At 47.8% G+C, this 26,277-nt stretch overlaps 1 protein-coding gene across 2 annotated transcripts; it reads left to right on the top strand.

Moving 5' to 3' along the window:
- The first annotated feature begins 316 nt into the window (after positions 1-316).
- DACT1 (dishevelled binding antagonist of beta catenin 1) lies at positions 317-15,403 on the top strand. 2 transcript variants are annotated; one of them, XM_058026421.1, is made up of 4 exons: positions 317-673; positions 3,079-3,211; positions 4,830-4,985; positions 7,231-15,403. In XM_058026421.1, the coding sequence occupies exons 1-4, from the start codon at positions 317-319 to the stop codon at positions 9,090-9,092; spliced, it is 2,508 nt and encodes an 835-aa protein (XP_057882404.1). In that variant the 3' UTR covers positions 9,093-15,403. The 2 variants fall into 2 exon arrangements, with proteins under 2 accessions (XP_057882404.1, XP_057882405.1); XM_058026422.1 differs by having other exon boundaries at positions 457-673; positions 4,830-4,892.
- The last annotated feature ends 10,874 nt before the right edge of the window (positions 15,404-26,277 follow it).

Genomic DNA, 26,277 nt, shown 5'->3' with positions numbered 1-26,277 from the left:
CCCCCACCTTCCCGCACCCCGCGGCGAGCGGAGGTGAGAGGAGGAGGAGGAAGAAGATGAAGAGCGAGGCGACCACGGGCGTGGAGCCGCGGCCGGGCGGGGAGGAAGGCGGGCGGGAAGGAGGGATGGAGGAGGGATGGAGGAGGGAGGGAGGCGGGCGGTGGGCGGGCGCGGGGCGGCGGCAGCCGGGGAGGCAGCCGGGCGCCCCGCGGACCATTCGCGCCCGGCGGCGGCGGCAGCGGCGGCATCGGCGCGGGGCTCGGCGCGGTGCCCCCGCGGGCAGGGCTGGCAGCGGCGGCCGCCCCCGTGCCCGGCGATGAAGGCGAGCCCCGTGGCGAGCGCCGCGGCGGCGGCGGGGCCGGGGCAGGCGGCGGGGGGAGCCGCGGGGGCGCCGCGGGAGCCCGATGCGCGCTGGCGGGAGAAGGGCGAAGCGGAGGCGGAGCGGCAGCGCACCCGGGAGCGGCTGGAGGCCACGCTGGCCGGGCTGGGCGAGCTGGAGTACCTGCGGCAGCGGCAGGAGCTGCTGGTGAAGAGCCTCCTGCTGCGGCGGCCGGCGGGAGCGGGGCCCGGGGCGCAGGGCGGCCGCGGGGAGCCGCCGGCAGAGGGGCCGCCGCCGCGCAGCCTGGAGGAGAAGTTCCTGGAGGAGAACATCCTCCTCCTGCGGAGGCAGCTGGTGAGCGGGGGCGGGGGGCGCCGCGGGATGCGAGTGGTGAACGCCGCGGGATGCGGGCGGGGAGCGCCGGGCGATGCGCGCCCCCTCGGTGCCCCCGTGCCGGTGTGACCCGCGGGTCCTGCCCATGTCTCTGTGACACGCGGGTCCTGCCCATGTCTCTGTGACCCGCGGGTGTGCCCGTGTCGCTGTGACCCGCTCGGTGCCCCGTGTCGCCGTGACCCGCGGGTGTGCCCGTGTCGCTGTGACCCGCGGGTGTGCCCGTGTCGCTGTGACCCGCTCGGTGCCCCCGTGTCGCTGTGACTCCGCTGCCCGCGGAGAGCCGAGGAAGGAGCAGGGACGCCCCGCGGGCGGCACCCCCGGCCCGCTGTCACCCGGCACGGCGCGCAGGTGAGGGCGGGCCGGTGACAGCTCGGAGGTGGCCGGGTGGTGCCGGCGTTGTGCCGGGGGCCGCACGGTTCCCCTCGGGTCCCGGAGCCGGGCCGGCGGTGCCGCTTCCATTCATGGCAAGAGAGGCGCCGCCGTTGCCATGAATGGAAGTTGGGAGCCGGCTCCGGGTCCAGCCCCGGGAGGAGGCAGCGGGCGCTCGGGCACCGGCGGGATCGGGCCCGTGAGGAAGGGATGCTTTTGTTGGACGACGCGCTTTGGAGCTGGTGTGGGAAGAGATGGAGGGCGGCATGAAGCGGCAGATCATTTTTCAATGAAAATAGCGTACAGCTGTGCCTGGCGCTCTTTGTGCGCGGCTCAGCATTTGCTTTCACCCAGGGAGAAGTTGGATTGCGTGATTTATTTCCCTGATTTTTTCTTTTCCCCACCCCACCCCCCTTTTTCCTCCTTTCTTTTTTTTTTTTTTTTTTTCTTTTTATCCTTTTGGTTTAGTTAGGTTAGGGTTATTTCCTTTTTAAAAAGACAAAAATAATTTTTTTTTTTTTCTGCTGAGAAGGGGCTGGCTGGCGGCCGAGAGCCGTAGTGAAGGACCACGGAATCATTACTCAAAAAAAAAAAAAAAAAAGTCGGAGATTTGTGGTAGCACTTTAATTTGTGTGCACTTGACATTGCAGATTGGAACCAGATGCGGCGCTGACTGGGGGAGGGGGCGCTGGTGGCAGTAGGTGGCGCAGCGAAGTCATCCCTTGAACCCATCACCTCCTCCAGCCTGGCTGCCAGCCAGCCCTGGCTCCCGCAGGAATGGGGGAGAAGGCTTGGGATCACCCCTTTGGTTCTCCAAAGGGTGGCCTTAAACGCCAGCACGTCTTCAACCAGTGCTTGCCGGTGCTTTTAGCATTTGCTCTCCCTTTGCCCAAGGCCAGGCTGGACAGGGATCTGAGCAACTGGTCTAGTGGAATGTGTCCCTGCCCATGGCAAGGAGGTTGGAACAAGGTGATCTCTAGGGTTCCTTCCAACCCAAACCCTTCTATGAACCTATGATTCTATGACTGGTTCACTCTATGGAAAAGATTATCCTGGATTTAATGGGTTCAGAACTAGTCCAGCTCTGAGGATCAAAACTCATTGCAATGAATGTGTCAGAGCACCCTTGGGTACCAGTCAAATGATGAATTCAAAGAAACAAAAGTAGATGAACCTTCCTCCTGCCTCCTCCCCTTTCCCCAAAGCCAGAGCAATTAAAGGGTATGAAGCTGAACAGATGATGGATAAGCAGCATTATAATACACTGGGGGAAACTGATTGTGTTGACCGTGGGTTAATGAGTGCCTTGCAAAATAATTTCTTATTGCTTATTTTATGCCATCAAATTACCTTCATAAATAGCCTTAAAATTCATCTCACAGCAATTTCATACAATTATAATGGGAGAAGAGGAAGAATTACTCTTCCTTCCTGCTGCACTGCAAAACTAATAAAAGGGCTGTGATCCCAGCCCTGGGAATCTCCCTCTCTGCATGGTGGACTCTGAGCTCATCATGTGCAGCAGAACAAGGCGGTTCCCACACCACAGGCACTTGTTGGCAGAGCTGTTTGGTGCCATTGTGTGAGCAGATGTGATCTCTGAGTAACACCAGTGTGGTGGGGAACGTGCCCTGCTCGGCTGGCACGGCCGTCCTTGCCCGTTCCATGGGCACAGGTCTGCTTGGGCCCTATCACACAATCCAGCTTTGTTCTTCCAGCTGTGGTCAGCACAGCCCGTTGGTCTTCCTGAGCTGTGGGACATGCTCCTCATGCAGAACTGGCTGGAACAGGCTGGGATGAAGTGCCTGCATAATTTTTCACTGAAGTATTTATCCAGAGCATCCATCTAAAATGTCAGGGCTTTGTTTGGTTTTTATATAAAAGAATATCGATGAGGTGTTTCACAAGGCTTAGATAGAGAAGTCTGTTGGTCCTTGGGACTCCTTCACATCTGCCCCACTGAAGGAGCTGATGTTCTTTGTCCTCTTCTTTTGCAGAACTGCTTGAGGAGGAGGGATGCTGGGTTATTAAATCAGTTGCAAGAGCTGGATAAGCAAATAAGTGATCTCCGCCTGGACGTGGAGAAAACGACAGATGAGCACCTGGAGACAGACAGTCGTCCAAGTTCAGGTAAGGGCAGTGCTCAGCAAAATCCAGCCTCCCCTGGGACCTGGAATTAAACTGGCTGTAGATTTTAGTGCTGGAGTTTTCAGTACTGCAGCAGTAAATGTCTACATCTCGTTCACACTCTGATGATAATTAATCCCTACTAACAGGAGTTCAGTGACCACTGGAAAGGCTGCTGGTTGCTTCTTTCAGAGGAGCATTTCAAGTTTAATTAGATTTTTAGTGTTTGGGGCATTTGTTTTTTCAAGGCCATCCTCACATTAGTTCGAAAAGTTCCAATTGTCGTGTATTTAAGGGAGGAGGCTGAAGGAAAAATGGTGAAAAGAAGCACCATTATCAGGAGGAGGCTATCAAAAGTGGTCATACAGCCAGAAAGGAGCATGGAATCAAACACTTTCATCCCCCATATATTGAATTTCATCTCATTCTAACTGTGTTGAAGCCAGTAAGTGGTATTTAACTATGGGGAGCCTTTCCTAGAGGCCCCTAGACCTGTTCTGAACACACCAAAAAGTGGAGAATCCTCCAACTAGCAATGGTTAAAGCCATTGCTAATTTCTACTCTGCATCTGACTTGTTCCAGCACTGATATTTTTATATCCTTTTCTCCCCTGAAGAAAGGTTTTTTCTAATAGCCAGCTTTTCCTCCTCTTGGAGGTGCTATATATTATAATTCTGGCTTTCATTTGATGAGCTAAACAGGTCAAGTTCTTGAAGTCATTCATTTTAAGGCATTTTTCCAAGCTCCTAAATAGCTTGGTGGCCTCCTTCCAATTTTTTAGCTTTGTTTTATGCATGCTGGATTCAAGGACTGGGCTCACCGTTCCAGTGTTTCTTACCAGGGCCATGTAGACTGCTGAAGTCATTTCCCTGCTGCTATTCATTTGCCTCTTTGTACATCCAACAATCTCATTAGCTTTTTTTTTTTTTTTTGCCATATCATTAAGCTTGATTAAGCTGCTTTTCCATGCTGACTAAGCCCTTTCCAAGATTATTGTTTTCCAGGATGCGTCCCCATTCTGTAGGCATGCTCTGCATTCCTTACTCCTAAATGAACAATTTAAATTTTGGTTGTGGTATGTCATTTTTCCTTGAGTAGTCCCAGTTTACCAGGAAATTAAATTTGCTGCATCTGCACATTATTTACCATTTTTCTTTTTTCTTGTAATCCACAAATATTATGTTTATCTCCAGAACTTTGAGGAAAGTAATGGATATCATTGGGCCCAACACTTTTATAGTTAAGTAATAGTTGGAGAGTCTGGCTTGGAAGTATAACACTCTATTAAATGAGTGAGCTGCCAAACACAGCCTGGATCCTTGTTGCTAAAATCTGAAAATCCCTGAAAGGGTTAGAACCCCAACCCTTGTAAAGTTTAAAAAAAATGCATATGCTAAGATAAGTTCTGCTGTTTTAAGTGCTTTACTTTTAAACAAAGCAAATTCATGGCACTAAGGATATTACTAAATTGTTGGCTGTTTTTGGGGTGACTGAATGAAATCCCTTAACTACTTGTTAGAGCAAGCCAACTCAAACACCAGCTTGACTGACTTTCTAGAGACACAAATAGTAACTTTGTGTAGACATAACTAATATAAATCCAAACTCTTATTTTTATAGGGTTTTATGAGCTGAGTGATGGAGCTTCTGGATCGCTTTCCAATTCATCTAACTCTGTCTTCAGTGAGTGTTTATCCAGTTGCCATTCTAGCACTTGCTTTTGCAGCCCTTTGGAGGCAACACTGAATATCTCAGATGGACGCCCTAAATCTGCAGGTATAGTAAAAGCAGGTGGAATGCATCATACTCCAGGAGGTGGCTTTGGCTTTGGAAATACTGCCTCAGGAGTACCTGGGTTGGATTAACCCTTCTTCCTTTCATGTGCTATATAATGCTCTGAAAAGATCCCAGTGCCTCTCACGTACATGGGTCATGAGGCAGGACTGTTTGCCCTCCACTGCTCCAGCTTTGCACATGAATTTGTCACTCTAAACACATAAAAATGGCATGTGAAGATCTGGCAGCTGCTCTACCCAGCAGAGGGCAGTGGTACCTGTACACAGAAACACATCAGTCAGCTGATTTCTCTTTCTTTAGAAAAGCATTTTTAGTGAATAGCAATAATTAACAATAGCTCTTAGCCATGTCAGCATTAAAGCCACAGAGGAAGGAGCTGGCTACAGGTTTTAGGGGGTCAGGGCACATGTTTTTAGCAGTCATTTTGTCAATTCTGATGGTCCTTGACCCTGGGTGAGCATGGTGAGGTGTATTCTTCATTTATATAGACATCATGAACAGGCCAGGTACATTTTGTCTCTTGGGCAGAGACCAGTCTGAAGATGCAAGCCTTGATTTGTGATATGGTTCAATAGGAAGGCCTCCTCTGTTCTCCAGAGGGCTGCTGTGATCCAGTGTTACTGACTGCAGAGCTTTTCAAAAGCTTTAGCTCATTCTGGCATGGGGAGGATGATTCCAACCACAGCATTTCCACTTTGCATTCTGCTCCTTAAGGTTACCTTATAGTGATTTGTTGTGAATCAAGGACAGAATAATTCATGCTCTTGTGTTTCTGAATTGGGAAAATGCAGCCTGGAATACATTCATTCTGAGATGCTGACAAGTCCTCTAAGTTTTCCTGTGAGCAGCTCGAGGTAATTTAATGCTCCCTGTTGTAAGGTATATGTGATCTTCATGTGCCATACATTAAAACAAGAAAAAACACACACACACAAGGAATTCCAGCTGATTGCATTGCTGTTTTTTCTGTATACATCACAAAAACATATACCTCTCATTATTCATACAGTCTCACTTTCAGGGATGAAATTTCACAAACTGACAAATTTCAAAAATGCCTTTTTGTCAACATTCCTTGAAGCCAACATAGAATTTAGGAAATGTAGGAAAACTGAGAGGTGATCTGGAGGAAGTTTATGCTCTTAACTTCCCTGTTCATCCTCTCCTGCTCACACAGGAACATCATCTCTATCAGCAAATTTCATCAATGCCCATGAGACCTCTTTGAAATAAGCCTTAGATAAGTGATGAGCACTGAGCATTCCAATCAGAGTACCCTGGCTGAAGTTTCCAGCCCAAGGGCAGAAAACAGGACTGGCAGAGGATCACTTAGATTGTACCCCTACCCAAGAAGACAGAGGCAACTTTAGCTTAAAAAATAATAGTAATCTTAGGTGTTTGGGTGGAAGCCCTGCTCTTAAGGTCGCTTACCTCTCTAGTAAGCTCCTTAGCCAGTAACTAGCCATTAAATCTGACTCATGCATCGTGAAATGCACTGGATTTCTCTGGCAGAACTCTCTTTGCAGAGCCAAGGCTAGGATGTCAGCTGGATTGACCTGCACTCCTTGTGTGAAAACACGTTTCCCATTCTTTAACCCCTTATCAAAAGGAGCACCTGTTATTACTATTAGCATTGTTATAAATAGTATTATAATAATAGTAGTAACAATAATAAAAACAACAATAACATTAAGTCTGGATTTTTTTTCCTGACCTGAGACATGCTTGAAAGAATCCAGAAGTGAAATTTGTCAATAAGCTACAAGAATTAATTGTTCTCTTGTCTGTATTTTTTATGTTTCTCTTTGGATTTAAAATTTATATGTGCTGAGGCCTGCAGAGAGTTTCACAGGTGACTGTGTAACAAATAAGAGACCCTTGCAGACTTCTGGGTGGCTTGAAAGGAAGATAGGAAGATCTTAACAACCTGGGCACAGGTTTGAAACCAATGTACACATTCTCATTAGGGCTGTGATTTTTATTGTTTTAACCATGTTGTCCTTGTGGGGTAAATCCCACATGGATGCAGTGACAGGGAGACCCACAGAAGGATAGTGCTGCTTTTTGTGTTGCTTGAACAGCATCCCTGGTGGCAAAATTGCTGCTGCTGTAATTAAAGCTTTGCACTGTGTGCCTAGATGGACCGGTGTCCTTGGCAGCACATTAAAAACGTAGCACAGCTGTCCCTGGCAGGCTCTCTAAACTCTCCTAAAATGCCTTTCAGATCTCATAGGCTGGATGGACTATAATAAGGAAGGCCAGCATGAGGACCAGACCGCAGGCTCTGTCTGTCGCTCTTTATCCACACCGCACTCAAATTCCCTCGATGTCGTTGCAGATGTTCATCCCAAGTACCAGTGTGATCTGGTGTCTAAAAACGGGAACGACATCTACCGCTACCCCAGCCCGCTCCACGCCGTGGCTGTGCAGAGCCCCATGTTCCTCCTTCCCGTGACTGAGAACCCCCAGCGAGAAGAGGAGAGGCTCCCTTGCGATCTGAGCGACGTTTGCACCCCATCCGAAACAGACTCGGGACAATCCGCCAGCGCCTTCCCCACGCAGAGCTCCTGGCCGGCTCCGTGCCCTTCCACCAGCAAGAGGATAGACAGCTACATCTTAAGCCTGGTTCAGAAAAAGACTCACGCAGTAAGGACTAACAAACCCCGGACGAGTCTCAACGCCGATGCCGCCAAAGGGATCTTGAGGCACGGGAGCATGTGTGTCCGGCAGCCGGCAGCAATGGTGGCCCACGGCAATGTGGTGAACCTGAAGAGCTCCAAGGCGGTGGTGTGTTTGCCTCCTGGTGGGGCTCCTGCTCCGGACCACACAGCTCCCTCCCCATTAAAGCAGAGGCCAAGGGAGCCGGCTGGGGAGCAGGTGGAGAGTAGGAAGGCCCCTTTGCCAGCAGCTTTCCCACCCAGCACAACAACAGAGCTCCAGAGCAAGCACCTGCCACGGGGCGCCAAACCAGCACCGCTGGAGCTGGGCCGCAACACGGCGGGCACAGCCGGGGATGGCCCCAAGGAGAACGGCCAGCTCTTTGCTGCATCTCCCAAAGACACCCCAGGGAAGCCGGTGGTGCTGCAGCCAGAGAACAGGGTCAGCCAGCCTCCCAAAAAGATCCTGTTGAAGAGCAGCTTGCAGGCTGCTCGCTCCTCATCACCGGCTGTGGAGGAGAGGCCCGCGCTGGATTTCAAAAGCGAGGGCTCTTCCTCGCAGAGCCTGGATGATGGGCTGCTGGTGAACGCCCAGTACATCCCGGCCCAGCAGCAGAGCATGAAGCTTCACAAAGGCACCCGCAACGTCAAGATTTTGAAAAGCTCTGCGTTGAAACACAGGTCCCACCTTTCCAACGGGGTGGAAAACAGCTCACAGACCTTGAGGGAGAAAGCCAAACTGGTCGGCAAGAAGTGCCGCTTCCCCGAGGAGTTGGATACAAATAAGAAACTGAAAAAGCTCTCGTCGCGGGGGAAGAGAGGCGGCGGCCTGCCGCTGGAGCCGAGCCTCCCGGGCCGGCAGGCCGGCCTGCACAGATCCGCCCTCCGCTCCCACGGACACGGCCGGGAGGTCGTGGTGGCCAAGCCCAAGCACAAGCGTGCCGACTACCGCCGCTGGAAGTCCTCGGCGGAGATCTCCTACGAGGAGGCCCTGCGAAGAGCGAGGAGGAACCGGCGGGAGGGCGTGGGGGTCTACTCACAGGTGCCCCTGCCCTACGTCAGCCCCTACGCCTACGTGGCCAGCGACTCGGAGTACTCGGCCGAGTGCGAGTCCTTGTTCCACTCCACCGTGGTGGACACGAGCGAGGACGAGCAGAGCAACTACACCACGAACTGCTTTGGAGACAGTGAGTCAAGCCTGAGCGAGGTGGAGTTTGTAGGGGAGAGCACGACCACCAGTGACTCTGATGAGAGCGGGGGCCTGATTTGGTCCCAGTTTGTCCAGACGCTCCCCATCCAAACAGTCACGGCACCAGAGTTGCATGAAAATGCGGCCAAGGCCTTTGTCAAAATCAAAGCCTCCCATAACCTCAAGAAGAAGATCCTCCGCTTTCGGTCAGGCTCCCTCAAGCTCATGACGACCGTCTAGTGAGGTGACTTGGTGGAATGTATCTGCTTCTGCTTTTGGAAGCAAGGTGCTTTTTTTTTGTACATATTTCCACAGATTTTTTTTTTTTTTAATACAAATATTTAAAACTTAAGGTAAATTATGTCACTTGTCTTCAGAACTTGGGTGGATACTAGTGCCTTTTATGTGGAAATAAAAGACCGTTACACTTGTTTAAAAAAACCCGACAACACAACACTGCCATTTCAGTGGTGAACAGCCTCCAGCACGTGGTGTCAGAAGGCTTTGAGAAAAGGCTAAAATGTTTCTGGGAATGGATCTTCCTTGCCTAGTTTTTCCAGTTCTGGGTCTTATACAGGATATCGACAGCTTAAGGTCATAAGTTTTTAGGGAATAAAGGGGAGGGAGTGAAGGTGTTTCTTAATGTTTTTGCTTGTCCCTTTCTGCTGCTGCTGTTGCCACATCTTGAACTTTTTCCTTCTGGTACTCTGGTCTGTTTTGTTTTTCTTTTCTTGTTGATTCTCTTCTTGAAACTCACTCCTGTCCTCCCCCAGCCTTCCCCCACCAGGAAAGGGCTCCTGTTCAATCTGTCTCCAAGGTTAAGTCGCCTTCTCTAGAGTGCACTCTGCTCCGATCTCCTGGGAGTCCCACTGCAGATGGTGGTGGTGTCCAGAGTAAACTGCAGCTGGAGCAGCTGACCAAGGCTTAGTAACTTCATTATATTGTGTAAAACTGCTTTTGAAAAAGAAAAAAAAACCCATATGCATGTCATGTGCATGAGTTATCAGTAGTTTTAATATTCCTGTTGATGTCAAATTTACTGTACATCATCAATGGCTGTTTTTATATATATATATATATATATATATATCATTGTGTAAATTAATATAACACATCATATGCTGTAATAAACAGTCTGTTTTAATACTTTTTAAAGTTTGTTACGTTGGTGCAGAACCAATCAGTGCTTTTATATTGATGTTGTCACCACTTAGATGCCTCCTGATGTGACCTGATAACGTTCCTTGCATTCAGCCATGCAGGAAAAGGGGCAAGTTTAAAATGCTGCTGTGGATATGACTTGTGCTTTGAGGGAATTGGCTTGTCACGGCTTCTCTTGTTCTTCTCATAGCTTGCATTTTTCCAAGGGCAAGGTGGGATTTAGGAGCTCAGAGGCATCTTCAGGTTTTTGCTGACGGGCAGCTCATGTTTCAGAGCAGATGGAAGTACAACATTAATCCTGCTCTCTGTCTGGGTGCTTGCAGACTTTGGTTGGTACAACACGGGGACAGATGGTTGGTTTCTGTAACCAAATCGATCTGTGGGACACAACAGGTGTCCCCATGGAATGTCCAGTAAGTGAATCCCCCAGAGCTGTGTGCTCTGGGAGCTGTGCTGGGTGCAGGAGAGCACAGGCTGCCTGTCCATGGTGCCCTCTGTGGCTTTGGCTGTTGGCTCTGTTACAGCCCTAGCAGGGTCATGGAAGGTGACAATTGGGTCCCCCACTGGTCTCTGTCTCGTTCCCTTGGGACTGGATAGGAATCTGGCAGCAAAGGAGAAAGGAGCCCTCCATAGGCAGCACTGCTTCCATTCACAAAAACCTTTGGAGCTGCCTGGTGGGAAGGTTGGAGGTTTTGGGCAGCTTGAGCTGTTTGCTGCAGGTTCATCTTCTGCTTTGGCATCCACAAAGCAATGGACAAACAACTGGAGTGGGTGCTGTGGCTGGTGTGGATATGTGGGATAAGTGTGCAGCCTGTCCATATATCAGGGATATGAGTGCAGCCTGTCCATTCCACAGCAAGGTCTGAGCAGAGCTCTCCTTTGTGGCTCCTCTGTGTCCTTCCTGCTGTCACCCACCTGAAAGGCAGAGCAGGTTTTTTTTCCCCCATATTTCCTTCCATCACGAATGTGGAAAGGAAGGATCCATTCAGAATTCAACATCTCAGGGAGCAGCTTCTGAGACAGTGGGAACACTTTTCCCAAGAGGCACATTTTATTTTTTAATCTGTGGCGTAGTAAATCCCTATTTATAATGTTGCATATTATTATTTTCTGATTTGTGGTTTATTTGTTTGTTTTTTTTTTATTTTTACAAGGAGTGGAAAATCAGTTTCTATAAGAGTTTTGCAGTAGATCACCAGGCTGTGGATTCAGTGACCCAGAAAGTCCTTGCACTTCCACCTCCCATGAAACAGCAAAAGCTGTAACTCCCCTTATTTGCTCATAATTCTCCTATTACTTTATACATAGAAAGGCAGCCTGTTTATATATATATATGTATGTATGAAAAAATGAAAAAAATTATATATTGGCTTAGAATAATTCACCCAGAAACTGCTGGACAAAGGCTGCCACTACAGAGAGGGGAGAAAAGTAATGTTTGTTGTTAAATATGGCATTACTAAGCTAAGCAACAGCTTAAAGCCATCCCATTAATAACTGATGGGTGTTATATCAAACAAAGGGAATGTCTTGTGGAAGCTGGTAGTTTCTTTCCTAGAATATCTCTTAATCATGCCACATAATCTCTCTTTGAGTGAGAAAAACATGAACAAATCCCTGTAAATCTCCTCAAAGGTGTGGGAGAGCAGCAGAGAGGGTCCTCAGCCATGCACTCTCTCTGGCTGTAAAGAGCTCCTGGTGTAATGACAAACCAATGCCCAGTGGCATTGGGATGATGAGTTTCTAATTGTAGTGCTATAGCAGAATGCCTTGTACCAGGTGAGGGAGGCTGGCTTTCAAAAGTGAGGTGCTGAATGGTTTCTTTTCAGATAATTGAGTAAAAAAAGAAAATAAAATAACTGCCTAAATATCACTAAGGCAGTATCAGCTGCAGCCACTGTACTCTGCAGTTCTCTTGTTGAATAGCTTAATACCAGGCTTGGAAATGGGCTGATGGTATCTCCCTCTTAATTGCATCTGAGTCTTTCCAGTTTGGGGAAGGAATTTTCCTTCTCTTATGTGATTTAGGTAAGCATCCAGAATCCTTTATCCAGGCCTAGTTTTTTTCTATCAACACCCAACCCCCTCCTTTTTTTCTTTTTTTTTTTAATAACAGATCTTAACAGTGCTGGAAAAGTACTTGATATGGTCCCAATACACAGGACACATTCTCATCTCTGGTTCTGATTTAGGAAACACATCTGAGTTAGTAAGTTTCTGCAACGTTAGGCTGAAAAACATCTGCTGGTCTTGGAGACCAGTTGAATCTGGCACTTCTTTAAGCTACCTGGCTTTCCAGTGTATTTTTCATGATGTTCACTTTTTAATTATCCCCAGTGTTCATGGTTGTTTTTGGAAGTCTGAAGCGGGAACATTTCATTGCACTGGGAGCTGTTTCAAGGTGGGGGTAGGTGGTAGAGGGGAGTTTTGGGATTAGTGTGCTCCTTATGTGCACAGGAGCATAAAGGAACGTGAGCAGAGCCCTTTGAGCTGGATTCCTTGTGGTTCAGATAATGCAGTGTTTCTGCACACCTCTGGAACACCATCGCTCCCACTGAGGGAATCAGCACCACACTCAGAGGGGATGAGCATGTCCCTGGGCTGTCTGCCTTCCAGCAGCCTTTCTGGGTCTTTCCTCTGCTTCCTCACCCCAGCCACCAGCTCTGGGTCAGCAAATAAAGAACCAGGCTGTGTCTGGTGTGTGTGGGGTCAGGGAGAGGCTCTGGCCTGGTGCCCAGACGTCCCAACTGCGTGGGGCCCCTGCTGTGGATCTCCTGCTTTCCATGAGAAATCCAATGTGCCTGTGGAGCAAGCGCTCACACAGCTGGCTCTGAGGGAGGGGAGGAGTGGAGAGTCCCATGAATAGAGTGGTCTGATCCTGGTTTATCTTCATTTCCAGAACAGGTGGGAAGAGGAGGTGTTTCAGCCTAACACCTCGCTCAGTAAGTTAGACTGCACTAAATGGAGTCCTCCCAGGGATTCTGCCTCATTTCTTCCAGAAAACCATCTGACCAAGTCCTGTGGGAACTAGGGACAAGAGATGAGCTTCCATTCCCCAGGTCTGGGTTTGGCCTTCCACAGCACAGCCCCTGCTTGCAGAGAGCCTATAGGTCCCAGCCCTCTGCAGCTTTCCTGGTCCTGGGGCTTCAGCAGGAATCTGTGCATCCCTCCCTTTCTGCTTTTCGCATGGCTTGGGATTCATGCTGGATAAGCACGGAAAACAGATTCTCCACAGCAATCCTGTGCCTTCAGTAACCCCAGATCTGTTTGTTGGCTCAGAAGAAGGTCAGGAACTCCTCAGGTGGCAGCCAGCAAAGCCATCCCTGAGGGACCTGCACCCCTTCCTATCACAAAGGGCAGCAAAGGCTTTGATGAGCAGTGGTGGCCCCTTGGCAGGTGACTCACCATGCTGGGCATGGCTTTCCCCAGGCACATGGTTCATCTTACAAGAGGGAACAATGACATTTTTAAGAAAGCAAAAACACTAAATACATTTTTAATAGCTAACTTCAGAGTATGTACCTTTGGCCAACAAAAATCATTATGACTGAGCTGCTAATACAAAAAACTGAACCTTTCTTGGTTTAACATTAGAGAAGGAAAACTGTGGTGAGAAACAATTGATGCTGGAGCATGTCCAGAGAAAGGTAATGGAATGGATTAAAAGACTGGACTAGAGCAGAAATATTGAGAGAAGTGGCTGAGGGGGTTGGGAGCCTCAGCCTGGAGAAAAGGAGGCTTAGGGGAGACCTTATCACCCTCTACCGCTCCCTGAAAGCAAGGTGGAGCCAGGTGGGGTCGATCTCTTCTCCCAGTTAACAAGCAATACGACATGAGGAAATGGCCTCAAGTTGCACCAGGGGAGGTTTGGATTGGATATTAGGAGAAAATTCTTCACTGAGAGGATGTTCAGGCAGTAGAACAAGCATCCCAGGGAAGTGGTGGAGTCACCATCCCTGGAAGTGTTCAAAAAGTGGCACTTGGGGACTTGATTTAGTGGTGAACAAGACGGTGCTTGAGTTAAGAGTTAGGCTTGATCTTAGAGGTCCTTTCCAACCTTAACTGTTCTATGATTCTATGAGTTGCTTTGGGGTTTGAAAATTCTCACAGTTCTGGAATGAGGGGAGATACATGAAAGCCAGTGGGATCTATTTAAAAGGGATACTAGAAAGTGCTTTTTTACACAGCAGGGAATTTGTTTCTGCTGGAAATAGTGAGATGGATGTAACATCAGCAAGTTCAGAGGGAAAGAGAAGGTAGGGATGGATGTGCTCTACCAATGATTGTGAATGCCAGGAAGAGTGTGAGGTGACTGGACTGCAAACAGTGGCCAGGCTTGTGTGCTCCTCCTCAAGACTGTCTTTTCCTGCAGCTGCTGAAGCACCATTAGCTGGGGGAGATGCACCATCCTGCTGACCCAGCAGACCATTTCCTGTGCTCCTCTGATCTTGAAGTAACTAATGGGAGTTGTCTATGCAATTGAATTTTCCTCACTCTAATATTTATTAGTCTTTTGCCCTCCCAACTTCTGCTGAAGGCCAGTTTTGCATTGCTTTGCCAAGAAGTTCACTTTCCACGCTTGGCTGATGGTGACATGCATTTATTCAGGCTGTGGACACATGGTTTTGGTCACTCTTGTCCTCTGGCACAATAAATTCACCCACCCTTTCAGGCAGGCACTCTAAATCCTCTGTTATGGTGAACATCATCCCCTGTACCACAAATACAGTTATGGACACAACCCATGTGTGTTCCTCATGACTTCAGTCCTTAATGAATCTACCTTGGGAGTCACTGTTGGGCAGCAATTTTACACCCTGCATTTGCTTATAAACTGCAGGAAAATCTGGTGACAAACCAAATGAACCATCCTAGAACCTGAGTGCCTCCACTGCTCTTTGCCTTGGGAATTTGCTGTCCTTGGGGAGTTTTTCTCTTCATCTGACTGTGTCTCCACTTGTGCCTTGGTTTGGAGCAACAGAGCAGGCTGGAAGTGTGCACCATGGTCATCTCCACTCGACCAGTGTTGGCTGGGGCAGCAGAGCAGTTTTGGAGCATGTTGGTAGAACAATGACCAGGGCAGGGCAAATGTGCTTCCCCTTGAGCAGGATCTGGGGATCTGACCCAGTGATGGCTGCCTGGAATAGCTTCCAGTCAAAAAATATGGACAGGCTTGGTCCAAATGACATTGGGGACCAGACTAAGTCTAGGCTGAAGTAAACTTTGTACATTGTTCTTGTGGGGCCCTCGGTTTGTGGGGACCTGAGTTTGGATCTGCTCCTTTCACTCCTGTCATGCTGTGTGACTTTTGGATGTAAACAGAGCCTCTCTCTCAGTTAATGGCCTTTGTTTCCATACTGTATTCCTTTAAGATCAATAAAGTATATTAATATTAGCAACTTTATTTCACAGAGCCAAGCTCTGAAAATCTGGATTTTGTTTTTTTTTTAAAGGAGTTGTAAATCCTGGGAACTAAGACTTCCTTGACAATACTGAAGGAAAACCCGTATGACTTGGACTCTGACCTTGTGATGGGGTTCATGCCATCAGACTTTGGAAGTAAATTGTTTTATCCTCCCTTTTAAAGGTCAAGTCTTCTGTGGTCAAGGGGCAGGAAGCTGGAAAATTTGCAACCTGTTGAAAAATGTGTTCTCTGTGTCTCCTTATGATCTTCATGGCCGCAGAAATGAGATTTCCCAAAGAGGGGAGGTATGAGGTACAGGTAGGAGAAGGACCTAATCAGTCTTAATCTCTGAAGTGCTCATGCAGTAAGTGTTTAAGCATGTGATTAAGCCCATTCTTACTCAGCCAAGCATTTCAGCACACGCTTTGGGGTGAGTTAAGCATGTGCTCAGGAATGCTGGATCAAGGTCACTAAGCTTTCCAAGAGTCCCATGCCTGTTTGTACAAACTGTCCCAATGGCTTATTTTGGCTCATGTTGGAAGGAATTCCCTGCTCTTCCTTAAAATCCAAACTGAAATTCCAGTTTCACCAGCCACGAATTGGATTCAAACTGTTAATTTCAATTTGGGAGAAGCAGTACCTTGAGTCCTTGATTTAAGCAGTAATAGCAAGGAGAGCTTTTAAAGGAAGAAATTAATTTTGTTGTATTTGAGAACACAGACTTAAACCATTTCAATTATCTGTATAAATATGCTTTGTGCTCTGTATCAGTAGCAGGACTTTGTGTAAACCCTGGGAATGGCACTTGGGAAGGGACAGAATGACCCTTTCTGTATCCACTCCCTTCTCTTCCCTTGGATGCCCAGGTAGAGCTGGGAAAATGAGGCAAGAACAAACACCAAATGTGGAGGGTCTGGAGCCCCACTCATTCATCTGCCTGGCTAATCCAACTTTAATCCCAGTCTCAGGCAGTGAGATTAGCAAAACAGCAGGATCTCTGGGCTGGAGAGCAGAATGAGAAAGCAGAGAGGGTAACTTTGCCTGGCTTCAAAGGAAAGATGCAGTGTAACTGAGCAAGCAGTGGAGGCAAGGGAATGCTCAGAGGTTTGCCTTCTCTTCCCAGACACATTATTTACAGTGGCTTGGTTTCCTTTTGGAAGGGCCCTCTGTAAAAGGAGACGTTCCCAGCCTTTCTGAGGGTTAGACCTGTATCACATTGCAGTTTTCTTTCCTGGCCTCTTGACTGACATGATTTCCTGGAGTTGCTCTCCTCTAGGGAAGGTGAACTCAGGAAAGAGTAGGTGTTTGCTAAAAATCCAGAGTCTTGGAAAGCAGAATCATGGTGATGGTCTCCTCGTTCTGGACCTAAGGTCAGTCCTCAGAGCTGCATCATTCTCTGTATCTCCCAGTCCAGGGCAAGGGCTGGGAAAGGAGTGGGAGAGGAAATCCATGAGGTTTGATAAGAGAGAGGTCTGTAAATCGTGTTGGAGCAGCTTGCAGAGGAGCCACAGGAGCTGTGCCAGGAGCAGCCATCCCACCTGGTGGGCAGGGAGGTCAAGGGCAGTGCTGGCCACTGACCTGGATTTCCTGATCCCTGCCTTTGCTTAAGCCACCTTCCTGCCCCCAGGCCACAGCAGACAGCGTGCTCATCCTGCTAAGTGTTTCCTTTACTTCTTTTTTTTCTTCCTTGTGAAATAAATTGTGGCTTGGCATTAAAGCCTGAGTGCTGAATGAAAGTGAAGTTCTGGCTTGTTTCTCCTGTCAAACACCTCATGAGAGTGTTTTCCTTGATGTTCAGTTGCTTGGAAGGAAGAGATGTGATCCTCTTCTCATCTGCAACACATCCATGTTTTTTTACAGGTGTCTTCTGAGTGATTTGTGTGGCACAACAAACCCGTGGAGGTATCACATCACTGTCTTCAACACTGTGGGAGCAGCCCTATTGCTGCTCAATCCACAGCTACCCCAAAGTATTTTTCTCTGACAGGAATATTGGGATTGAGAGGTTTGGATCTGACTGATCCCACCTGAAGCCCATCAGGGTTTAGGGTGAAGATGTTCATGCAGGGAGAGGAGGAAGCACACTCAGAAGTGTTTATTATTGCTGTTAAGTGACAAGCTCCCTTTCCTTCCCCTCCCCTTCCCTGCCACGGAGATAGGGATCTCTGCTGTGGTTCCTGCTGCTTTCTTTTTCCTGTGTTGATCCATGGTGAGACTTGCTGCCTTTGAAGGATGGTCTGAGCCCTGAGAGAGGCTTTTATTGCTGAGCCACTGACATTTGATTCAGAGCATGTGTCTTCCCCTGGGCCCATTGCAGATGCCCACTATCACCCTGGGTAGGTTGCTTGGGCTCATGAAGATAGTAATTATTCATTACAGAAATATGAAACAAACAAATAATTTCCTATTTAACAACAAATAAAAAGGCAAGTGGAGAGCTGTGTTTTCTTTCTGTTGTGTTCCCACCCTTTATTAGCTACTCAACACAAGCATCATAATATGGACAGGAAACACAGCAAAGTAAAAATAATAAATCACCCTCCCTAAATGTATATCAGAGTTAATGGATTTGTGTGAGGCAAGGAAACAAAAGGCCTTTTGTCCTGCCAAAAGATCCTCACTGACATTAATCTAAAAACCAAAATAATTTACATATCTACAGCAAGGATTTACATATCTACAGCAAGGAGAGATGGCAAAATGGACAAGTGTCCCTGTGCTAGAAACTGCTTCCTCTGGCTGCTGGATCCAGTCCTGTTCCTGTTGCCTGATTCTGAGCCCGTTTTCTTGGTGGTCAGGGCTGCTTTCAGAAACTGCCTCTGGTGCACTGATGAAAAGGCCAGTTTGGTGAGTAAACATCCTAATAAGCAGGCCCTGACAGATGGTTTGTTGCTCAAGCCCTACATAACCCTTCAGCTGGTGTCAGTGTCTCCCACAGATGTTTCCCAGGAGAACTTCCCCATGGTGTGGTGTGCTCGGGAGATCTCAGCTTTCCCAGCATGTCCGGCTGCATCCCAAGGAGGAGCCTCAGTGCTTGTTCCACACATTGTAGGTATGTTCTGGGAACAACAGGCTCCCAGAAATGTGTTTCTCACACTACAGATAAATTTAGGCTCCCAGGCTAAGCAAAGGTGCCTGGGCACAGTGATGCTGCTATTGTCATTTGGTCCATGAACAGTGAGAAATGTTTGGTGTTACATGAAGCAGAACAAGACACTTTTAAGTATCTTTCAGCCCCTTTTGTTTTGGTATTGCTTCACATCAATCTTTCCAGAATCTGTCCCCGTATTTTCTAACAAATCAGAGAATAAATGTCATTTAGGCAGTGATTTTTCCAAGTGGATCTCTTCTTTTTGCCCCATTTCCTTTGTCTGAGTATGCTGAACTGTTCTAAGCCCCACAACACTGTAGTTACAATATCAGGTGTGCAGTCCTCAGGCAGATCAAGCGTTTCCATTAGATGGAAAAATACAGAGATTTTACCTCATTCTCCTCCCATGGTGAGCTCATGGGACTGTAAGATTGTTCATATCATCTGTCTTCCAGAGCAGATAATTTAGATTTGGCTGATTTGTATATCCCTGCAATGTTCCTGGTGGGCTGTACAGGATGTACAAATCTCTGCCCCTGACCTGAGAGCAGCTGGAACTGGACTGATGTGAGAGGAAAATGAGCTGTCCTGAGAGGGTGTCTGCTAGAAAGGGGCTTAAATAGCAAATTATGGTTTGGGAAAAAGTTTAGTTTTGATGAAACTAGGCTGAATTCCTGCCAAAGTAGAGCAGAACACAAGCAGGTAGAAATTCTGCAGAAGGGAATAGTGCAGCAGCTTGCACTGTGAGTTGTCTCAAGAGCTGATCCACGGATCTCTCGGCCTCTCCACTGGGTTTCTTGGGTTCTCCATCTGGATGCTCTGGTGTTTCCTGCCTGAGATGGTCCAATGTCTGGGACACCCCAAGATGAGAAGTGAGGGAGCACTGAAATCCCTGAAATCCCCTCTTGCTAAGCAGCCCTATTTGGCAGCAGGCTGCCCCAGGGCCCTGGAAACCTGAACGCTGGAGGAACCAGATGGGTGACCAGGCAGGAAACTCAGCAGGTTTCTGATGTTTGGAGCCCTCTGCAAGTTTCATGGGAACCTGGGCAAAATTGACTCACCTTGCTGAGATTTTGCTGAATTGGTGAATTCCTCTGAAATGCTGTTTTGCCTGAAACCTTCTGAGCAGGTGCAGTATCTCCAGGTATCTCTTGCAGACAGAGACAAGGCATTGCCCTGTGCTTCCAGAGTGGGGCTTTGGGAGTCAGAGGCACATTTGCCTTTGCTACTGAGCCCTGTGCCAGCATTCACACTCTGGAGTGGTGTTGAGGAGGGAGGACTCAGGAACTTGGCACTGATGAGTAAAGGATGCTGACAGGTTATTCTGATCCTTAGAAAATCATTGTGTTCTCATTGCACTACACTCATCCACCTACTCTGTCTTGTCCTGTAGACTGTAAATTCTCCATATTCAATTAATTCCCCAAGTTCTCAATTTGTTTTCACAGCCTCTAGCTGAGTTTCCTAGGTGCTACCCTCATCCAAACAATAATAAAGACGGCTCTGTCCTGCTGCAAACCACTTCTGAGGATGCTCCCTCTAATTCTCTTCCTTGTTCAGCGTTGTATCATTAAAAGGCATGAGGTGGTTAATTGGAGGCTCACAGCTTTTGTGACTGATGCAAACCAGTGTGTGTGTGTGTGTGCCTGCTGCAAATGCTCAGGTGAATGCTTGAAAAGAAAAAGGGGAGGACACAGATGGCCAAGAGCAGAAGGTTCCCTGCAAAAGGTCAGTGGAAAAGGTTAGTGATAGGGCTGCCCTGAAGCTGGAAAAAAGAACCTAATACCTGGACAACTGGTGAGGAGCCGGGCTAGAGCAGGGCTTTGTTCCCTAAAGGGGGCTGCTGCTGTCAGGAGATTGTACATCAAAGCTCTGGTAAGAAAACACAGCAGAGATCGGTATCACCCAGCCTGTGGCACTGGGGAAATGGATTGGTTGACAAGTCAGAGGCCCTCTCTGGGCAGATGGCTGGGTAGGAGTTACTGGCTGCTTGCAAAATCTCGGAAGGAGCCTTTAATTGCGTGTGATACTGTATGTTTTAGCGAGCATCTAGATGCTTATCTGGGCTGCATTAGTCACCAGGAGAGTCTGCTCTCAACCTTTCCTCTGCCATACCTCAGCTGCAGGCTTCTTCCCCCAGCTTTTGGAAGAGATGTGAGCTGAACGCTGCAGGATTCGTTGGGCTTTTTGTAGTTTTGACAAGGAAATATAACAGGGGCAGGTTTTCTTGGTAATGCTCTGCAGAGCGTATTTAGTGCTGTGGTTTCACATGTGCTGTGATAGACTTTCAGAGCCTTGCCCAGTGGTCTGAAAAGTCTTATCACGCTCCAAAACAAATAGTTCTGTCTTGAACCCCATTAGAATAACAACTACAAAGCTTCTCCCAACCTGATGTCAAATGCCTTGCTGTGCCAAAGGTAAACAGGATCAATCACTCACCCTCCCAGGGACCCTCTGATGGCAGTCCATGAATCAAGCTTGGCTTTTGAGGTCATTTTTATCTGCCTCGGGGAGCACAAGCTGACCAAACTGTGGTCTTGCTCTGCATGTGCAGGCTGAAGAGTGCAAGCTTGGCTCTGGCAGGGTGTGTTAATGAGGCGTATCCAGTGTAAATATATCTGCTGTGATGAGCTCTGCAAAGCGGCGAGACCTGGGCGTGCAGGCTCTGGCCACCTCTGCTCTCCTCCAAAGCCAATATTGCCACCAAGCATCTGCTGGCTTGGCCAAACAACAGCTTGATGCTGCTTTTCCTCCTGTGCCTTTGTACCTGCAGTGTTTTGTTTGTCTTCCTTTGACTATGCCAAAAAAGAGCTTAGCTCAGTGGGGAAACCAAACTCCCAGCAATGCCTGAAGACTGCAGACGATGTAATAGTCTGGAGTTTTGCTAATCCAGACAGTAACATGAGCTCAGGGTGTTCAGCTGAGGTCCCACTATAACTTTCCCCATCACCCAGTGAGATTTAGAGCCTACCAGGTCATGGGCTGTATATGCAATTAAAAAGCTCCTTTCCCCAAGGAGTTCACAATGCAGAGACAAAATATTAACCTCCCAATTAGTTTATTGTGGCAGACTGGGGCACAGAAGTCAGATTATCCGGGGGCAGGCTGAGACCATTCATGTGCCATTGAACTTGGAAAAGGCTTTTTTTTCACAACATCTGGTTTCAATCAATTTGTCATCAATTCAGTGTGCTGGGCTCATTTTCTGGGGCCATTAAAGTACACAGCACTGACACAGGGCTGCAGCTGGAATCCAAACATCAGCATCCAGAGCCCTGCTACTTCTTGCTGGTGTAGAGAATGAGAAGCTGGTGGCCAGGGTCTTCTGGATAAAGCTCCTTTGTTCATTTTGGAAAGCCTCAGGCTAGGCCATCCCCTTTCAGCTTGGTCGTACATGAGGTGCCAGGACAGACTTCAGCAGGGACCCAGTCTCCATAGGCTGGGGAGGAGATTCAAGCCAAGCCTTCTGGAAGTCTTTGAAAAGGTTCCCCTTACATGGACCAGGCTCTTTCCCCAGCCTACCTCTGCATTTTGCTCTTAGGGCTCCAAAACCACCTTCTTGTGCAAGCAGCCAGTCCTGCCTGTGCCTCTGCCAGTACTGGAACGTGCTGAGAGGAGCCTGGTTCATTTGAATGTGTGGAACCACAGCTCATGCTTTTACAGCATATATTCAGTGAAGCAATGCCTTTATCTGCAATACTTAGCCTTTATCTAACATCTTTTCAGTCTAAAGCTTTTTTTGAAACACAGATTAAGTAATAACAACATAGGATAATTGAGCACATTTTTTCACGGTGACATAGTGATACTTATCTGTGGCTACTGAAAAGCAAGGATAATATACTTTGTCACTGCTGTATTATCTTGCTTCTGAAACAGAGCAAGTTTGGCATTAGGGCTTAAGTAATTGAAATATGGCTCCTTGTAGCACAGTCTGTTTGTTTACAATAAAACCTAATGCATCTTTCTAATGGACACTGCAGTGTCAGAGGCACTGACACGACCCCGGGCTCTGTGCAGCCTGTGGGGCTGGTGCTGTGTTGGGTCTGGAGGTCACACTGTGCAAGGGCTGTGCTGGATGTACTGTGATGGTGTTCACAGGGGTCTGAGGAAAGAGACAAGGATCTGACTCCATGTTTCAGAAGGCTTGATTTATTATTTTATGATATATATTACATTAAAACTATACTAAAAGAATAGAAGAAAGGATTTCATCAGAAGGCTGGCTAAGAATAGAATAGGAAACAATGATAACAAAGGTTTGTGGCTCGGTTCTCTGTCCAAGCCAGCTGACTGTGATTGGCCATTAATTAGAAACATCCAACATGGGCCAATCACAGATGCACCTGTTGCATTCCACAGCAGCAGATAACCATTGTTTACATGTTGTTCCTGAGGCCTCCCAGCTTCTCAGGAGGAAAAATCCTAAGGAAAGGATTTTCCATAAAAGATGTCTGTGACAATGTACTGAGGAAAACCCATCTTGCTTCAGGAGGAGGTGACCTCAAGAATCGGGGTTTGGTAATGTTTTTTGGATGTCAGGTGAGATGCAGTTCTGAGCATGCTCTGCTTAGCATCACCATGGCTCCTGCAGGGAATTAGCTATAACACTGTTGTGAGCAGACCTTGCAAACCCACTGGGTGATTTTGTTTGCACAGGAGGCCAGGTGGAGTAAAACGACAGGCTGGCATGGCAAAACAAGCTGGATGCCCTTTGAATCCCACTGCGTGAGGAGGAAAACCTAAGTTAACTCCCCCTTCCAAGCCCTCAGACACACAGGTCTCTTCCACGGCAAAACAGCATGTGCATCTTCCAGGAAAAAAATGGAGGATCGATAGGAAAACGCTTAGATTTAAATTGACTTGCTGTCCAAAGTGGTATTTGAGTCCCTCTTGCATTTATTCAGGCAGAACACGATGGCGCGTCTCTGGATAATTTTCCACCTGCCTGTTTTGAATATCAAATGGAATCATTAAGCTGGTGAGCTGGAACGGTGCCAAATTTCACAGGAGCTTTTTCTCCCGACTTCTGCTGTTTTTGTAGCTACTTAGACAGAATTATCTGAGCATGCTCCCGGCTGGCGCAGGGTAAATGCTGAGCAACACAACATGAGTTGACTCTTCCACTCTTTGTGTGTCAACACAATTCCGTAGCTAATGTTAAGCAACAAGCTATTAGGGCTCGTTTAACTGTAATTCACAGGTTTTCAAAGGGCCAGGAGGGTATTTTATGTCATCTGGACCTGCAGAACGACACTCACCCAGCAGCAAAGTCATTTCAGGCACTGAAAAAATAGTTCACACCGCTTTCTTGCTGGATTTTTTTTCTGCAGAGCCTCCCAGCGTGCATGACAACCGAATTGCTGAAAGCTTCTTACTCTGTTAAGCATCCTCTAATAGGGTGGAAGTGGGGGTTAATTCAGCAGGTGATGTGTTGCTTTGAAGTTGCTCAATCTATGAAATGTTTACCCGTGTATATATATAAGTGCACTGGATACAGCTGGAATGTCAGGATCCTGCCAGGCTCGTCTCTCCCTTCCCCGTGCAGTTTGATTGGCATTAATCCTGAGGAAGGTGGTGCTGGTAACTGTTCTCCCGAGTGGAAAATGAGCATGGTCAGCCCCATCCATCCTCACATGTGGTTGGTATCTCCAGAGCGCAAGAATTTGTTAGCTTAAAGCTTTTCTCTAAATAGGTGACAACTCTTCTCTGATAAGCCGTGGCTGCCCTACATGAGAGACCTCAGACGGCAAATAAACAGCGCTGGCATCAGATAATTCTGTTTAGAATGCTGTGGCCTTAGAAGTGCCCTATCTTTTGAAATGCAATGTTTTTTTCATGGGTTGTTTACATCTATCTCCCTGCAGTGACTTCATGTCACCTCGTAGCTCTTCGGCGTCTGTGAAAGCTTCAACCACTGATCCTAGAAAGCGTTTACAGGACTGGGTTTCTTTTTCTCGGGCTTTTGGGGGATGATTTATCTTTAATACTCCCTCATGCTCCTAAAACATCCACCGCAGTGCTGATGGGCAAACCAGAGCCCGCAGTCATTAGAGATGTGACATTTCTGGAGAAGGCTTCACTTGTGGTGTGCTCTGAGGATGAATGTTGTGGTCAATGAGATCCAGCTGGGAAATGATACAAATGTCCTCATGCTCAAAGTGTAAAAAGTGTAAAAACTGTAAAAAGTGTAAACCCCCATGTCAGCAGGTGTCAAAGCACTGTGGAGTGGAGATTTCTGCTCTCCCCCTTGAAAACACAGGCTGCAAACTGGGAAGATCACGACCTTTGGCAACTTGAGGGAAGGCCCGTGAGTTGGGATTTTGGAAACCTCTGGTGCTCAGGAAGCTGTTGAGCAAACAGGACTGAAGCTGGCTGTGTGAAATCACAGAGCATGCCGAGCGTGGAAGAGAAAGCACCAAAAAGCTGAGAGTTTTGAAACTGTTTATCTAAGTTTCTTGCATGGCCCCTCTTATCGCAGCATCACAGCACCTCCCAGATGGTTAATATGTTTTATCTTCTTGCCAACACCCTCACAGGGTTCCTATCCCTATTTTACAGTTAGGAGACCCAAGTGGAGGTGCTGAGTGATATGCCCAGTGGCACTTGGGGTTTCTGTGGCAGATCAAGGAATGAAGCTCAACTTTCCCATGCCCCAGGCTAATTCCTAAACCCTGTGGGATCCTGCTGGAAATGAGCAGAAGGGCTCAGCAAAACACAGCAGCATGTGGGAATAATGCTCAAATGCACTATGGGGGAGCCCATCCTGGACTCCATAAGTGTAGATTTCAGTCTTGGCCTTTTGGAGCAAGATGCTGCACTGTGGGCTGGTGACAATGGCCCTTGAATGAGCAGAATAGGGCTGCCATCAGAAAAGGTTCATTACTCCCCACTAATAATGAATTCTAGCAGGTGCTGACCAGGCTGTGCCACTTTGAGGGTGAGATGAGCTGCTGGGTGTGTGGCTCTTGCTGCCCATGCAGAACTGGGATTTCAGGCTCTCTCATCAGGCAAGAACTGTATATCCTTGGCTGCTGGCAGGTCAGTGGATTCTCCAGTGATGTTTGCCCTTGAGAAGGCTCCATCCCAGGAATCCCTTTTGCAAAAGTTCACTCCAGGATGGAACAGGCAGACTTTGATCTGCCAGTTTCTTGAGTTATGCTGAGCTCTCACTCCTCCTTTACTATCCCACTTGCATCTTTTGATCCCTGCTTTTCCCATTCCTTTATTCTAAAAAAAAGTTTTAGAACCACAAGATACTGGTGTAGGGGAATGCATAATGTAGGGAGAGTGATTATTTAGTGTGTCCAGAATATTACCTAATAACGACTTGGTTCATTAATTGATAATGTTTAAACTATTTAAAATTGCAGCACCTTATAAATGCTACTAAATAGTGCCATGCCCATGACTTGATTGCAATAATCCATCAGGGAGTGTATTTCAAAATATCAGCAATTACCTGGAAAACAAGTTCTTAGCAGGAGTGCTGGGATAATTCCGTGTACAAGATACTGCTGGGTGTGTTGGATGCTGATTCTAAATGGTGATTTCACTTTCTTACTCTGGGCTGTACCTGTGTCCAAAGGCCCTTTTAGGAGGTCAGAGAAATAATGATTAAACAGACTGAAGCCTCTGGCTTTGTCCAGGAGGGCAAGGAGGCTGCAGGATGAAAGGACAGTGGAGCACAGGAGGCAGCAATCCCTGCTGGCTGCCTGCCTGCTCCTCTCTGCTCCCCACAGAGGTTTCACTGAGCAGGCAAGCTGCTG

This window comes from Melospiza georgiana, chromosome 6 (genome assembly GCF_028018845.1).
Source record: "Melospiza georgiana isolate bMelGeo1 chromosome 6, bMelGeo1.pri, whole genome shotgun sequence".
NCBI lineage: Eukaryota > Metazoa > Chordata > Aves > Passeriformes > Passerellidae > Melospiza > Melospiza georgiana.
The sequence above is the reverse complement of the archived record's forward strand: the minus strand, read 5'-3'. Positions and strand labels throughout refer to the sequence as shown.

Bases quoted from the DNA above. Each gene is read 5' to 3' on its own strand.
- DACT1 (XM_058026421.1), top strand. From the start codon at position 317: ATGAAGGCGAGCCCCGTGGCGAGCGCCGCGGCGGCGGCGGGGCCGGGG. The intron at 674-3,078 runs GTGAGCGGGGGC...CTTCTTTTGCAG, and splicing joins TCCTCCTGCGGAGGCAGCTG to AACTGCTTGAGGAGGAGGGA. The intron at 4,986-7,230 runs GTATAGTAAAAG...AATGCCTTTCAG, and splicing joins TGGACGCCCTAAATCTGCAG to ATCTCATAGGCTGGATGGAC.